General features: G+C 41.3%; 1 protein-coding gene across 1 annotated transcript in view; it reads left to right on the plus strand.

Moving 5' to 3' along the window:
• The window catches only part of C4H6orf132 (chromosome 4 C6orf132 homolog), a 57,754-nt gene extending 44,823 nt beyond the window's left edge, over positions 1–12,931 (plus strand). Inside the window, exons 4-5 of the mRNA XM_060772822.2 lie at positions 5,856–8,724; positions 9,688–12,931. Of these exons, the coding sequence (XP_060628805.2) occupies positions 5,856–8,724; positions 9,688–9,793 (2,975 nt within the window). The 3' untranslated portion in view covers positions 9,794–12,931. The remainder of the gene's footprint in view (positions 1–5,855; positions 8,725–9,687) is intronic.
• Positions 12,932–17,910: the final 4,979 nt, after the last annotated feature.

Below are 17,910 nucleotides of genomic sequence, written 5' to 3' on the forward strand. Positions count from 1 at the left end.
AGTTTGGAAGAAGTCAGCAATGCCATCAGCCAACAGAAGAATAACAAAGCCAGTGGACCAGATGGGATCCCTGCTGAAATCTTTAAAGAGGGAGGACCTGAGCTAACACACCAACTCCACCAGCTCATAGAAAAAGTGTGGGTGACCGAGAAAATCCCAGCAGATTTCAAGGACGCCACCATCATCACCCTCTTCAAAAAAGGGGAAAGAACAGACTGCGGAAACTATCGAGGTATCTCCCTTCTAACCTCCGCTGGGAAAATCCTCGCAAGAATCCTTGCAAACCGCCTTCTGCCCCTCTCAGAAGACACCCTCCCAGAATCCCAGAATGGCTTCCGCCCCTCCAGAGGAACCGTGGACATGATCTTCACTGCACGACAACTCCAAGAAAAATGCAGGGAACAAAACCAACCCCTGTACATGGCATTCATCGACCTTGCAAAGGCATTTGACACAGTGAATCGCAGCGCTCTCTGGACCATCCTCCACAAAATCGGGTGCCCTAACAAATTTGTGAACATCCTGCGGCTCCTCCATGATGACATGATGGCAACAGTCTTGGACAGCAGTGGCTCCCAAAGTGACCCATTTAAAGTGGAATCCGGTGTCAAACAGGGATGTGTTATCGCCCCAACTCTATTCTCCATCTTCATCGCTATGATACTTCACCTTGTTGATGGGAAGCTTCCCACCGGAGTGGAAATAATCTATCGGACAGATGGCAAGCTATTCAACCTCAGCAGACTGAAAGCCAAAACCAAGGTTACAACAACATCTGTTATAGAACTCCAGTATGCTGATGACAATGTCGTCTGTGCGCATTCAGAAGAAGATCTACAAGCCACTCTAAACACCTTCGCAGAAGCATACGAGAAGCTCGGCCTGTCACTGAACATTGAGAAAACCAAGGTGCTGTTCCAGCAGTCGCCAGCCAATCCCTCTCCAATGCCAGTAATACAGCTTAATGGTGTCACATTAGAAAATGTGGACCATTTCCGCTACCTTGGCAGCCACCTCTCCACCAAAGTCAACATCGACGCCGAAATACAACACCGCCTGAGCTCTGCAAGTGCAGCATTTTCCAGAATGAAGCAAAGAGTGTTTGAGGACCGGGACATCCGTAGGGAGACCAAGGTGCTTGTCTATAAAGCCATTGTCCTCCCAACCCTGCTCTATGCCTGTGAGACGTGGACAGTCTACAGACGTCATATGCAACTCCTGGAACGATTCCATCAGCGCTGCCTCCGGAAAATCCTGCAAATCTCTTGGGAAGACAAGCGGACAAACGTCAGTGTGCTGGAAGAAGCAAAGACCACCAGCATTGAAGCGATGGTCCTCCAACATCAACTCCGCTGGGCCGGCCACGTTGTCCGGATGCCTGACCACCGTCTCCCAAAGCAGTTGCTCTACTCCGAACTTAAGAACGGAAAACGGAACGTTGGTGGACAGGAAAAGAGATTTAAAGATGGGCTGAAAGCCAACCTTAAAAACTCTGGCATAGACACCGAGAACTGGGAAGCCCTGGCCCTTGAGCGCTCCAGCTGGAGGACAGCTGTGACCAGCAGTGCTGCAGAATTCGAGGAGGCACGAGTGGAGGGTGAAAGAGAGAAACGTGCCAGGAGGAAGGCGCGTCAAGCCAACCCCGACCGGGACCGCCTTCCACCTGGAAACCAATGCCCTCACTGCGGAAGAAGATGCAGAGCAAGAATAGGGCTCCACAGCCACCTACGGACCCACAGGGAAATCCATAATGGAAGACCATCTTACTCGTCCAACGAGGGATCGCCTAAGTAAGTAAGTATTGCTAAATCTTACTTAGCTCAGAAGTTGATTGCCACTGGTTACATGATAACATAACCATGGTATCATGATTACATGCTCTGAAAGAAATTCAGAAAATAAAGTTCTTATTACAGAAAATTAGGAAGTGCAAAGATTAGTCAAAAGTCTTGAAGGACAGGGCTATCAACAGCTCATGATAATATTGGTTAAATATTACCTGAGCTATTTATAACTGTATTCTCCTCTATACCTGTCATTGTCCAACAAACGTCAAAACATGTTGTCATACTCATGTTCTACCCATTGGCCTCCCATATGTCTCTAAATGATAATTAATTGCTAGAGTGGAAAGGCTTTTTGTCTTATCTTCTGCAAGTCTTTTTGTATTCTTTGTTCTGAATACCTACCAACCCTTGGGTTTTTAGCCAGATTATTCAGTAGTTGGTGGTAGCTACAAGCCCATTGGATTACTTTATTGTGTTGTGGGTTCACATTCAGTGACAGAAGTGACCCTGAGATGCAGATTAATAGTTGGCTCCACTAACAGACTTCTGGGAGTGGTGTGGTGCGTGGAGGAGCAAAGGCTCTTTGGAATCTTCAAGGTATATAACAGTTTCATATAGCATTTCAGAAAAGTTCTGCCTGAAGATTAGTCAAATGCATTTTGCCTTGTTTCAACATAAAACCATGAAGATTCCCATTACATTGAGGGTTTGCAGTGGGAAAGCTGTTAAAGTAGTCCTTACCTTCCTCCACCTACTATATGTGTTGCACTACAAAACTCCAAGATGGCATTGCCTTCTGTGTGGGAATTATGAAACCTGTAGTAAAATACACATCTAGTAGAGCCAGCCTGGTATTGTGATTTGAATGTTAGAGTACTAATTTGAGAGATGAGGATTGACTGGGTTGTTGTAAGTTTTTCGAGTTGTAGGGCCATGTTACAGAAGCATTCTCTCCTGAGGATTGACTTCTAACTTTTCCACAGAAACCCACTGGTTGGCATGGCAAACCAGAGTCCTTCAGCCTCAGAGAAAGGCAATGGTAATTCCCTTCTGAGCAAATGTTACCAAGAAAACCTTGTGATAGTTTTGCCATAAATGAGAAACAACTTGAAGGCATACAACCACAATACATCTAGGAAGCAGGGGACTTAATCCAACACATTCAATTCTGAAGCCATAAAACATCAACAGACATTTGAAATGGGCATTGAATAACTTTTCAGCATTCCAACACAGATTTCTTTGAATGTTTTAAGAAGTTCTTTGTATTTATTTTTAAATATTCCGATTTTTATCATTTGCTTCTCATTCTATTTGTTCTGTTTTATTTTTATGACGTTCCTATAGATGAGTTAGACTTTAAAAATAAACTACTGTGAAATACTGGTATTTATCACTGCAAAGAAAAAGGCTTGGTATTTTGATAAAGGGGAGCTATCTTTAAGATGAATCAACCAGCATCTTCAAATGACACATTTAACTACCTTCTACAGTCAGGCAACCATGGCAATTATCAAGCATTTAAAAATATACATAGGTTACTTCCCTGTTAATGAGTAAAGTCTTCTTTGCTACAAACTCCCCTCCCCAATAGGGAAGCTGGAAAGCTTCTTGATTTTATTTGTCTTTCTTGTTTGATAGTGAGCTTTGATAGGGTTGCCAGCCTCTAGCTTCTGTTTCCTCAACAAGAGGAACATTTCCTGAACATCGCCTCATGAGGGGTAGCAGATGTAGTTTCACATATCAGCTACTAGAAATAACCATTGTATTCTCAAAGAGATTTGCTGATAAGTCCAGAACGGCAAGACCAGAATTAGGCTTGGATGAACATGAATTTATAAGACATGGTGAGCTGGAAATAATTTAATATAGTGCTACTCCATGTGATGGTCTGTGGACAAGTGCTAGTCCACCAACCCTCAGCTGCTAGTCTTGGTAAGATTTCGAGGAGAGAAAGAAAATTGTTGTAGCCAACAGGCAGAAATATGGTACCACTAGAAAAAAATAACCTCTGATCACCCGTAATAGATAACTTGGGAAACTCTGGGTTGAAGTGCATTATGGGCAGATTGGAGGGGACAATTTAACCTTCCTACACCTCCCAAACTGCTTTGCACCAACTGTTCTCACTATGAAGCATCACAGCTGAAAGTGATTCAGCAGAAACAGGTGGAAAGAAGATGTTTGGGGAGTATAGTATTGACAAGGCATATCCCTTCTTATAGAATTCCCATTCCCTTTTATACTTTAAAGCCCCCCACCCCCACCCCACACACAGTTGCACAATTTATTGGAATCCTGCACAATTTAAGTTGCATTGGGTTTCATATATGTCTGGGAGAATTAATTTAGATACAATGTGAAACCTATATTTGCATATGTAGGGCTTTATAAGTGCAAACAGAATCAGCCAAGGTGGAGCAGGCTAGCATTTATCAGGATTGCAAAGAGAGTGGTTTAAACCCTTTTCTGCTTTGATGCACTCCTGAAGAAAATATCCCTTCTGAATTTACTTTGGCCCCAGGGATTGATATTCAGTAAAGTAGAAGGCAGTAGGAAAAAGAGGGAGATCAAATTGTAGATAGATTGCTGTGTGCCTTCATGTGGTTTTAGACTTATTGTTGACTATCATAGAATTTTCTGGGGCTGAGAGTGTGTGAATTGCCCAAGATCACCTAGTGAGTTTCCATGGCTGAACAGAAAACTGGACCTTGTTCTCCAGAGTTGTAGTCCAATGCTCAAACTACACCACCACACTAGCTCTTTGCAGGTGGACACAAACAAGCCATAAATCAAAGTTGATTTGATGGAGTGAACAACAGCTCAGTAGATTTGTGCTTCCTCCTTATTCCATGTATCCTATTTGCATTTTTAATTCTTTTCATGTCACCATTTGTCACAACACATGGTGACATAAAAAGAGTTTAAAATGCAAACTACACTTTAAAAGCACCGTAAGCAGCTTCCCTAGGCTGAAAGAATGCACAGTCTACCGAAACTACATCTTCTTGCATCTGCTTAAGATCTACCATCATTAGAATCCCAGTAATTCTTCTGGGAAACATGATGCGCAACAGGGAGTTGACACTATTTCCCAAAACAGTTGTTGAGAAATGTCAGTCATCCAACAGAGATCTGGGATGTTTGTGCACATAGCATACCTACACACCCAGAAATTGGCACTTATGGACTAATCATAGTTTGGGAAAGTTCTGTTTAGACTACATTTCCCTCCCAACCAACGTTGCCACTACTGGCTAGGGGATTCTGTTGAGTTGCATCCAAACAGTACATTTCCTAATATACTCTCTCAACAATCTTATTGAAGTGAGGGAGTTCTTCTCAACTGCATGAATATACCTTGTTTATGCGCCCAGAAAATTTTAATGTATGCATGAAAACACAAATGGCTCTATGGAATGAGACCAAGAAATATTGTGTAAGTACTCTACTGCTGACCCATGGTGCCTTAACACTGCCTTTACTGCCATTGCTTCATCCTGTAAAATTCTAGCTTTCATACTTGAGTGAAGTACTTTAAACTTTCTACTAGAAAGCTCTAATGTTGTCATTCTGGGGGAGTGCATGAATTACCAAACTACTACTGGTAATTCCAAGATTCTAGAGGGAGGAATGTAGCAGTGAAACTGTCATGAAATTTCTATGACTGTGCATTGTAGATGCACCCAAAGTTTTATTTTGCTAGCATGTATTTGATCGAGGATGGAAAAGAGCTCCTAAAAGTTAAATAAAGCTATATAATAAAAACATAGCTATTTCCTTTTAATTATTACGAAAATGTTAGTTTTTTATTGTATTTTCTAGGGACAAGAAAGACAGACATATTTTTGATGAGGTGAAAAAATAGAAAATATTACAAATGTTTTGTGAACCTTTGATTCAGTTTGTTTTTAGTGGTAGGCTGTATTTTTAATCAGTATTTCATAACTTCAGCCTTCTAAATATAATATTTTACTCATGGCTTAAGGAAAATATTCAGCTGTACTAATGTTGAACTGACCCATCTAAAATAGAGTGTCGTAATCCTATGTGCTGTTTTCTCTCTAGGACTTGGTTCTCAAATCAATGGCAATTACAGAAAGTACAATTCGGTAGTTGACCTGAGACCCAAGGGATTTGAAAATTACTTGGATGATGATTACATCCCACCTCCACCATCAGTTCCTCCTCCACCTCCTCCACCACCACCACCTTCAGTTGATCTCTCTCTAGCTCCACCTTCCATGAAAGCTCCAGCAGAACCTTCTGTGGATGTACCACCTCCGCCTTCTGTAGCAGCTCCACCCCCACCTCCAATGGCTCCACCACCTCCACCTCCAATGTCTCCTTCATCTCTGGCTCCACCTTCATACCAATATTCCAATCTGTCTTCTCCCAGTACTCCATCTCCACCAGACTTTATTCCTCCTCCTCCTCCAGCTTTTATCGATCGTGCACCTCTTCCACATTCACCACAAATACACACTCCACCTTTCTCAAATGGCGTGTCCAAATGGAAATCTGAGACTGTTCTAAATATCAGGGAACCGGACACTGTTCCCTCCAATCTGAACCGCAATCTGAACCTCAATCCTCCTTTAACCCCTAACCATAAGGAATCACAGTTGCCACATTCCAGCCCAGACCCTAATCTCACTTTCCCTCGATCATTAAAAATACCTCCCCCTACTCCTGTCAGAACATCATCTATTCCCATAGGAGAAAACGAATCCAGTCCCAATGATGAATTGCTCCCTAAAATGGCTCCTCACAGCCGTCCTGCCCTGCCACTGAGTTTTACTGCCTTGCCTGCAGCCGCAGTTCACTCAAAAGGAGAAGCTAGAGGGAAAGTTACTTTGGAGAAGCCCTCCATATTAATCACAGAGTCAGGAAATCCAGATTCTGATGGCTCTCCTACCAGGCCACAGGAGGTACCATCTGCAGAAAAAGCAGAGCTTCCTTTTCAGGAAATTGCATCTTCTGATGATGATCATGATGATGACTGGAAGGAACGGACTAATTTGGACAAACTGAAACATGACCTATCTGCCCTGTTGTCCTCTTCCTGCAAAAAAGAGGATCGTCAGCAAGACAGAACTGTTTCCTCCAAGCCTAAAACTAGCATTACTGATAGCAATCAGGTTATTAGAGATGGATTAAAACAACCTAAGCCTATTGTGAGTGACCCACAGTCAACTCCAGCAAGAGAGAGTGAGAAAAAAGAGAGGACACCATTTAATACACCTTCTCCAAGAAAAGCTTTTACCAGTGATGCCATTTCAACTACAAGGACTAAACCTGCCTCCCCACAAGCAAACGGTGCTATGACATTTAAGGATGAATTGGAAGCCTTGCTCTCTCCAAGCAAGGATGGAGGCCCACCGTTGGCCCTTGCAAATTTGAGACATAATCCAGAAACAAAGAAGCAAGTTACTCTTCAATTTGGTGGCAGTCAGGTCAATGGGGGAGAGGCCAGGCTGTCACATCCCACAGTACATGAGAATAACCCAGCATCAGGAGTGGCAGAGAAAGACCCTAAGACACCTAGCGTCTCTTCTGGTTACTCACTTCCTGACAACATTCAGAAACCTCCAGTATCCCCTCTGAAATTAAAGAATGGACTCTTGAGTCCATCTACACCTTCATCAACCTCTTCTGGAGGGCCATCACCGATACAAACTGCATCTCCTACTGTGGATTTCTCTCTCTTGCAGTACAAGTCACATCGAACTAAGTTTGGCTCAGTGGACAGCTTGGCTTCTGCAGCTTCATCCCAAACTATAGAAGATGGGCCAGTCAGCATAAATAATAATGAAAATGTAAGGGACTTTGCAAGTCCCAGGTCCTCAGTCACATCCACCCTATCTAGGAATGTTGAAGAAGCTGATAGTGAGGTTTTGATTCATCCCGTTACGGGAGAGAAAGTAGAGAGAGGCTCCCCTATGGCTCTGCTCTTAGCTGCACAACAGCGGGCTCAGAGGGGTAGACGTTCTGCTGTTACTTCCCGGCAAAATAGTTACTTATCTGAGAAGCCTCTGCTCAAGTTATCAGAAAAGCTGCACAACAGCAGTCATGCAGAGACAGGCTCATCCAACATTTATTACAGTGATGCCAAGCCCAATTCGATCACAGTTGTACCAAAGTTCCCACAAAAGGAATCCCTGGAAATCTCAGAAAATATTACTGCATCAAACACATATAGTTCTCGCTTAGTTCAAGGTCTACTAGAATCTCAAAACGTGAAAAAACAAGATCCTCAAAACATGCCAGGAGGATCATCTATACATGCTCTTGCTACACCTCCAAAGCACATTGTGAGCAATACAGAGGTTGCGGAAGAAGTGCTTGATTATGAAATAATCCCACCACCACCTGAATTCAGCAATGATGCTGGTGTGGCCCCGATTGAGTCTTCAAATGGAGAAGAAAACCATAAAGACCGCAACATCTCAAGTGAATTTCAGGCCTCAGATAAGAACCTCAGTCACTCAAGCTATGACTATGGAAAGAGTTATTCACAAACATCTAAATCAGTCTTGGAAAACAGTATGAGGCCAAGTGGACACAGCCACCATTATCCAGGTGGGAGCTATTCCTCAACTTATCTCAGTTCCTATTCAAACAGCCGGCCTCTGATCAAGAAGCGCCTTTATATGTCAGAGATAGATGATTCATATGGTAGGCCATCCATGTCCTCTCGCAGTATGAGCACTCCCAATAACTATGGCCACAATACAATGACATACAACTCCCAGGCTGTTGAAGGGATGCAGCGGATCAACTCTACTCACAGGAATGTACCCACCAGCATGCAGGGCAGAAGGGTGTCGGTGGAACTGACACCTGGGAAAATGCTGACTTATAATAATGCCTCCAGTGATGCCAGGTATAAAAGCCAGAGTGGAGAGTATGCCAACAGTGGAGCAGGTGCCAGAAGGTATGTTTCATTTGCCATATTTAGAAGAGGTATGGAGTGAACTATGGGCTACAGAAAAAGGCTGCTAATTAGATACAATCATGCAGGTAGCTGTAGTTTCCACTGTCTGATAACACAGTTAAGAGGGGATCCATAGATTTAAGGGTTTTTTCCCACCTGGGGAAGGTCTTTATAGCATTCACCTGATTCTCAAAGGGGTCCATGGCTCAAAGGAGCTTAAGAACCACTGGTCTGGTGGATGGAAGGTTTCTTTCTCCTCCCAATAGTAGTAGGGAAATTCTAGATGGCACTTTTCTGTATCTCACATGTTGTTGATATCCCTAGTGCACCAACTAGAGACCAAGTCCACAGTCCTATGCAGAGTACATACAAACACATTTCAATTTACAAAGCCACATCCCTGTTCAGCTAGGTGACTAGAGATATTAAAATGCCTCCAGATTGCTTCTCCCACATCTGCTCACAAATAGCAAAATAAAAATAAGTCAGCCTGAGTTGGTGCTGTCATTACTAAATGGGATACTATGCACATTTTACAATATTCCTGTATTGCAAATATTACAGGTGAATGAGACAGTGGGAGTCTCATTCACCTGAGATATCAGAGTAATACACAGAGAGAGAGGGGGGAGAGAGAGAGAGGATCTGAACTGCAAGGAAAAGGGAATAGAAACAGGGGAAATGTATTTCTACTGTGTACCTGAGGTTTGTACCTACAGTGACTTAAGGACATTCCAAAATTCCGGGTTATTCAGACATTAGCAAGTGATTGCTGAAGAATCGTTTGCACTGTAGAATATTTTCTTGTATTCGGAATGAAAGCTGAGCATCAGTTTTTCTTATTTAACGTCCCTATCTGTTTGTAATATTCATTATTGTTTCACTGCATTTTGTATACTGCATTATATGATGAGGGATTTCCATTTTGCTTGATGACATTTTAATTCTTTTTCTCCCCTTCAGATCTTCTCATGGGAGTCTGCAATATGGGACAACTGCAAATACTTTCACTGTTAGACCTGGGACAAGACAACCCATTTCTTACTCGCAGCAAGGAGGTCTTCATTGAGGCATACCAAGAGGAACTTGCCATAGCTCTGGCTGAATCTGATGCTACACATCATAAGGCTCATTCTATCTACTTTGTTATGAGCTTCCTTTAACAGTTGTTAAGAGCCTGAAAGCAGTCTTGTTTCCTTCTTATAAACAGACTGGTTGCAAGACTGGATGTAAGTTAAAGTAGGCAAGGGTAAGATTTTAAACTGGCAAACTGGCATTCTACAACTAAGGGCTTCAATGCAGTATAAAAACTAGTGACTTCTATGCAGAATAAAAGTTGTATGATTCAACAGCATATCTAAACTTAAAGCAGACATGTAATTATATAGACTTTCTTCTCTCTAGGGTGAGCTTGGCTAGTAGGTGACTACCTACACCCCTTACCTATGGGAAAACTACATTTTACAACAGCTTCAAGAACTTGCAGCTATACAGCAAATGATACCAAAGAAAGGTTGGATGGCCTCATCCTACAGAGAATCAAGAAACAGCTAAGAGGTCCCAGAAGTAGAAAGAGTGAGCAAAGTCTCCAGGTTTCCAAAGTCTCCAGGTTTCATTAATACTGGCAACCCAAGCTCAAGAACTGAAAGGAGGAGATTGTGATCAGATGAAAATAGTATGGTTGTGGGAAAGAGGAAGTGGGGTTCACAGGGAGAGAAAGCACAAGTGCAACAGAGTGGATAAGGGAGACAAGAACTACCTTCACCAGCCTGGCACCCTCCAGGTATTTCATCTCTGGTTGAAGAAGGTGGTCCTGGTATAGAGTTGAACTTGCTTCATAGCAAGAATAAATATGGTAATTCAAGCCTTCCAGTTCCTGTTCGGGATGGTCTACAGTGCATGAATTTCTGCTTATCTACAGCTGGAACTCAGACAGAAGAGGCATTGATAGGTCAGGGAAAAGCTACTACATGCAGTTGGATCTGCTAGAAGTGTGTGTGTGTGTGTCCTCTATTTATATGCCAATGTTTCAAGTAAGATGCAAAAATGTTTCAGATCTTTGTCAGCGATAAGAAATTGTGTGACTAACTTCAAGAGACAAGAATGAAACTTCCTGGCAATATTAAGGGTCAGTACAATAGGAATCAGTTTGTTTGACTTGCTGTTTTTATCATAACCTTTAACATTCAACTTGATAAGGGAGATTTTGAGTTTTAAAAACTGGGCAGAAGAGAAAGGAGTAAAAATGTGTTGGTTAAGCTGTGATTTTGACATACCATTCAAAATAGTGATAAGGGACCCTTTTTGGTCTGGGACCTGAATTTCAGTTTAAGAAAGGCTCTTGATGTGCATTCCTGTGGTGGAGAAATCTATAGGCATAGAACAGGGCCCAACCAAACTAGACAAGACTAGGTGTAATTTTGATCAATTTTGACAATTTCCAGATACGATTCTGCTGAATTCTACACATGTCTGATGTCCCTTTTGCTATTCCTTATATCAGTTCCTTCCTCTTTGTTAGCAGGTGGGAAAAAGGTGTAAGGCTGAGGAACAGAATGAAAAGCTCGGGGCTGTATCTATCCCTGAACTTTTTAAGAATTTGAGATAAATCTTCTGATTCAAATCTAACTGTTCTACAAAAAGCTAGTACATTTCCAAGCAGGTATGATTTAGAGATGTTGACTTTTGCATGGTGGCAAGGGCACTTTTAAAGAATAGGTGCTGGCACCTATGAGCATGAACTTGAAGATATATTTTAGTGTGTAATTAAAATGGAAGCAATGCAGTTCGAAAGCTCATCTCTAAAAACATAAATCTCACAATCTGATGTTGGCTAGCCAGATTTCATTGGACATAAATGCTACTCAGTGGGATTCATGTCAAAATACTATTATAATTTCTTAATCAACCTTATGTGAGAGTTCCTTGTTACAGTTAGTTATTTATGTTGGTCTGTTTGTCTCTTGCAATTTTTTGACAGTTATAAGAAAAAAATCTAAACTTTTCATTCATAAGCTAATTCCATAGTCGATGCATGCATCTTTGGCTTTTAGGAGTATATACTCCACCATCTTTCTGCAGAAAACAATATAATTTCATATTTTCCCCTTGACCTTACTGTAACTTATCAAATACAAATAGAAAATTTTGCTGATTTTCCCTGGCAACAGATCATTTTCATCATATAAAAGTAGCTCTCATAATTCCACGATGATTTCCATATCCACAGAACGAGTATCTATCTGCATCTGACAAAATATGTCATCTCTAGTGATTTTCTAGAACCTCCAGAAAAAAAATTCTTCATTGGAAGTTACCATAGAGTCACCCTGGAGGACTTAGCAAATGCTCAGGGAGAACACATCTCTGAATTTTCTAGGTCCTCCAGGATGATTCTATACTTTCCAGCAGAAGTCATTCATTTCAATATGATTTGCTATTTTCCACAGCTTCCTGTTTCCATGGTAAGTTCAGGAAGGTATTCCTTGCTGATCCTGAGCTCACACTGTATGCCCTTTTAATTCATATCAAATTATTTAGGTGGTTATTTTTCAGACCATTAGGATTGCTTGCATCATTAAAAGCAGCCAAATGGAATAGCTGTTGGCTTTTGTGGCAGAGATAGTGATGAATCTATTCTGGGTTTAGCCCAAAGTTCAAAGAAGCCATATAAGGTATTTAATCTATGGGTAGAGATCTTTGCTTCAAGCCCACAGCAGATTCAATGCCAGATCAGCATGGAAGTCCACAGCAGCCTCTTCTTATTATTTCATGCACCCACTGAGTTGTTCTGATCAGAAACTGCAGGGACATTGCAATTCGCTCTCAGTAATGTTCCACGTGTAATAGCACAAACATATATACTCTGTGTACAGTGGTGTAGGGAAAATGAAAATAATCTCAGTTCCTTAGTCTTGCAACCATCATTGTCTGCTTATTCCAACTGGGGTTTCCAAATAAATAATGTTAGGAACAAATAAGAAATATGATATGGCAGTAGCTTGGTATAAGCAGGAGAGTGTGTACTCTCAGCATTTATCACAAATTGACAATCTCTTTTCAGGTTGCCAACATTTGTTAAAGACCACTGAGACAAACTCATGTAATATTTACATTGTAGGGCAATAATGTAAAGATTGTAAAATAAATGTAAAACATGTAGAAAATGCATTGTACTATGGAAAAATAAAGCACTTTGAAGCAAGCATCTTGAAAGCATTCCAAATTTGTCCTCTTTTTGGACAGTATTATCTGTTTATTGCATGCATTATTTCCCAGTTGTACAGGTGGGGAAATGTGTGTTATGTGAATCAAGCTTAAAGTAATTTTCCTTGAAGTGTATTGTAGATTAATAATGAACTAACTTTGAAAAGTGGGAATTATACCTTTTTTCATGTCAGGAATGACTTGAGAAACTGCAAGTTGCTTCTGGTGTGAAAGAATTGGCTGTCTGCAAGGGCGTTGCCCAAGGGATGCCGGGATGATTGTTCTTTTACTCTCAGTGTGTGCACATCTAGAAGACAACTTTTATTGATCTCATAACATACCACCTTTCTTTTCAGCTAATGGAAATATTAGATAAAATACAATAAACTAAACATTTCTGTTCTGTTCTCTAAAGGCTATTGCTAGTGGCTACAATCATTAAAGAGGATGTTTGAGTGAACAGGAAGAATTATATGTAGTACACAAAGAAAAAACATACTTAACAAAATGGAATACTGGCAGCCATAAAATCTGCATGGAGTGCATTGCTCCATAATCTTGCACAATGCCTCTGCTTTATTACATGTGGTTTTCTTGTGAACTTGAGGGGCAACTGTGTATCTGTAAAGAGCTTTATCCAAAATGATCAACTGAACCAAAACAAACATTTCGACACCAACTTGTATGGGATTTGGACATTTTATCTTCAAAACAAGTTGGAATGTTATGAACGATCAAGAGTACAATGTATACCACTGTAATATATGCTCATGTATGAATCTCGAAATTTTAGTCAAAAATTGCCCTGGGTTGACTCAGGCCACACATACCTATGTACTGGGTTCACATGTGAAAGGGGGACTATACAGGTACTATAACCACTATTCCTGGAGGTTTCCAGTGCTTTGAGTGGGTTAGTGTGATTAAGGAAGACATAGCAGCAAAGGGATTCAAGAACTACAAAACCAGGTTGGAGATCATATACAATCTACATGTTGTACACACCTAATACAGCATGGGGGTGTGTGTGTGTGTGTGTGATAGTCCAATTTGAAAGAACTCTCTCTGTTTCTTCTTCAAAATAGAAGTGGACCTGTGCATTATTGCAATCCATGAGTGGCTGCTGGGTTCTCAATACTTACCCACCTTGCTCTGCTTCTGCTCAAATCATGGCAGGATGTTTTTGCACAACAGATGCCTGAGGATTTTTAGACTAAAATTTCTAAAGCTTCTCCAAGCGATGGATAAATCCATAAAGTGTACAGATAACAATCTAAGTCCTGGTGACATATGAGCAACTGGGTTTTGTGGTCTGTGTTGTTTCAACTTGCAGGCAAATGATCCTTGTTAAGGATCCTCTGCCTCCCTCGCTGTTGTCTTTAATATCAATAGCCAAACAGTCATCTTGGCTAGAGAGGCACACTTGATGGGGCAGCATGGGCAGGAAAGCTTGTTCTGCCGCTTGCAAGCTCTCTGGTTATAAATAGAACATAAGCCTTCAAAGCTGCCCGTGCAAATCCGTTCAGCAAGCCCTAGCAGGTCAGTCTTTTGAGATGGCAAATACTTGAATTAATCCTCCCACAGACTCGAAGGAAACTTAAACATAGGCATTCATGATCCTGAATGACAACCATTTTAAGCATAACAAGAATATGCAGCTTCAGCATTTTTGAAATGGAAAAAAAAAAGAATCCTTGGGAGACAGTCACAGAAGCAGAATGCACCCAAACCAGTTTGGGGTGCATCTTTGCGGAATTCAAAGCAAAGACCCAATTTCACCTCTTTTCTGAAACTTTGTGCATAAAACACTGTCACAATAGTATACTCTTCAAGAAGACTCAACATCTCAGCTGTAGAGATCCTTCCTTCTTTGGGGCATAAGAACACAGTTTACTCTTCATTCCTAAGTCCATGGAAATACACAGATATGTTCTATTTTATTAGTACATTTATTTTAGGAGGTATGGCTAAGGCTAGATACAACCCACCCTACGTAGCAGAGTTTGGAATATTTGGAGGCCATCATTCAAAAAGCTGCCAATACGAACCTGTTGTCCTACTTTCATCTCTTAGCTCTTGGAACCTTTGTGAATCTCATATGGGATTCAGACTTCACAGTTCCTACTGTCATCCTTTTCCAAACATACCATTTAAAATCTCTTCAAACACTCACTTTCCCACTCTGTGGGAAGTACATTGGGTTGAAATGGGGTCTTCAGTAGGACAACCAGAGAACTCAACACTGTTGCAACTTCCCGTGGGATCATGTTTCACACAACAGGCTTGCAGCCATATTTCAGCCAGTAAAGGAAGATAAATACCCTTTGCCAGCCCAAAAGGACAACAGAATGCATCAGAACCTAAAACATGTGCATGCCATCCATACTAGATAGAATCCATGCAAGTAAGTTCACATCTCTAGACTTGAGTGATGACTGCTATTTATCATGAACTGGTAAGCTCAACTTTGGCAGCTGTGGTAAGCTACCCTCCAATTACTTCACTTAAGGAATTTAAACAGCTGTGATTCAAATGATAAGGTTATGATCAAATCTATGGCTGGTTTCCTAGTGTAATTTTCCAGAGTTTCAAAAAGCAGCAATTTCATTGTCCAGTCTAACTCTAGCTAGTTGCTCTTAGTGTTAAAATTTTTCTTTAATATATTAATTCTTTTATCATAATTTATCTTTAACATTTCTATTAGTAGACAGCATTTTAATTGTGTAAATTACACACATACACACATAGCAGTTTTAGAGCTAAAGTTCCTTAGAAAGCTAGCTAGATTTCTTTCTATCTTTTTTACTCCCTTGCTCCCTCCTCTCCCTCTCCTTTTTTTCTTTCTCTCCCTTAGACATTAGTCCTAGAATGAATGTATTTACATCCCAGCAGGTGTTGTGCTGCACAAAGACAACCAACAGTTCACATTACTGACTCAGCAGATTTGTTGTGGCAGAATTCACTCTATCAGATCTGAAAGGTTTCCCAAAATTTGATAGTTTCTTTATCTGTCTTCCTCAATGAAAAGTGAGACAAGTGCAAGATAAATATTCTCATTGTTTCAAGAGGTACTTCATTGCAAGATGCCTTTTAAGGGCAGGCTGGACAAGTCATGAGCAACTCCTGCCCTCTAGCGGTTTCTCAAAGAAAACCACAACATGGAAAATGTATCTGAAGCTACACAATAGGGCTCAGCCATAGTGAGTCAATGGGTAAACATTGGTGCACCAATTTACGCAGTGAAGGAGTTAGCATTTCCAGCCACTTCACATGCCAGTGAACTTGAGCCTCTTTATACAGCAATATTTTACAAATCTCTGGGCCTTACTGCATGCTATGCTTCTCAGAATGTAATACATTTCATGACTTGGCCAATTCATTTCAAATAAACAGCCGCTGTGAACCTCACAATCTGGAAAATATTCCATATGCTATAGTCACCATGGAATCCTGGAGTTTGTAGTTTGGTGAGGTATCCACAAACTTTGTCAAAGAAGGCCAAAAGACCTTGTAAAATTACAACTTCCATAGCCATGACAGTTACAAGTGATGACAAACTACAATAATTTCACAGTATAGATCCTAATCCAGGACTCTGAAAGACTAGAATTGAGATCTCTGCTCGGCTATGGAAGCCCATTGGGTGACCTTGGGCAAGTTGCTCTCTCAGCCTTAAAGAAGGGCAACTGCAAACCTCATCTGAATAAATCTTGCCAAGAAAACCCTCTGACAAGCGGGAGTCTACTTGACAGTACATAATAAATAGAATGAGGCCCCACATCAATTCTACACTGAAAACCATCCAGTCCAATTTACAGGTAATCAGTGTAAGACCCTTATCTGCAAAAAGGTACCTTCTACATAGGGGCCCTGTAGGCAGCTTTCAAGATTGAAATTGCCAGTCTAAAACAGGTTTAACAAGAGTGAGTAATGGAAAATATAATTTCCCCCCTAGTTAAGAAAGATGGAAAAACACACACTCCAAAACTGCATACACACACCCAATTCCTCACTAAAATCATAACCATCCAAGATCTCCTTAAAATGTCTCTTGTGAAACACAGCCCACTACTGCCGACAAGGTGTTATTACTTAAACACCTTTTTCCAGTATATACCTCGATGCAGAGGATTTTACACCAATTACTTACTTAGGCAATCCCTCGTTGTCCGAGGATGATAGTCCTCCAAGATCGGTGTACCCGTAGATGACTGTGGAGCCCTATTCTTGATCTGCATCTTCTCCTGCAGTGAGGGCATCGGTTTCCAGGTGGAAGGCAGTCCTAGTCGGGGTTGACTTGATGCGCCTTCCTCTTGGCACGTTTCTCTTTCACCCTCCATTCATGCCTCTTCAAACTCCATAGCACTGCTGGTCACAGCTGACTTCCAGCTGGAGCGCTCAAGGACCATGGCTTCCCAGTTCTCGGTGTCTATGCCAGAGTTTTTAAGGTTGGCTTTGAGCCCATCTTTAAATCTTTTCTCCTGTTCTCCAACATTCTATTTTCCATTCTTGAGTTCGGAGTAGAGCAACTGCTTTGGGAGATGGTGGTTGGGCATCTGGACAACATGACCAGTCTAGTGGAGTTGATGGCGGAGGACCATCACTTCAATGCTGGTGGTCTTTGCTTCTACCAGCACGCTGAGATTTGTCCGCTTGTCTTTCCAAGAGATTTGTAGGATTTTCCGGAGGCAGCGCTGATGGAATCGTTCCAGGAGTTGCATGTGATCTCTGTAGATAGTCCACGTCTTAAATGTTTTAAATCATCCTAACCTCTAATAATTTGTTCTTGCTAATGTTTTCCTTGGGAATGCCAATGACCTTTGCAACATATCTAAAATGTGAGTTTGCACAGGTGCAACAACTCCACTGACAATCTGAAGCATCACAACTCTGTGAAGTGATAATACCAAAAAGTTGTCCTTGTGAAAGGATTCAAAGCAGGCATAATTAAGACAAGACACTGTTAAATAAAAACAACCA

Source organism: Anolis sagrei, chromosome 4 (genome assembly GCF_037176765.1).
Source record: "Anolis sagrei isolate rAnoSag1 chromosome 4, rAnoSag1.mat, whole genome shotgun sequence".
NCBI classification, from domain to species: domain Eukaryota; kingdom Metazoa; phylum Chordata; class Lepidosauria; order Squamata; family Dactyloidae; genus Anolis; species Anolis sagrei.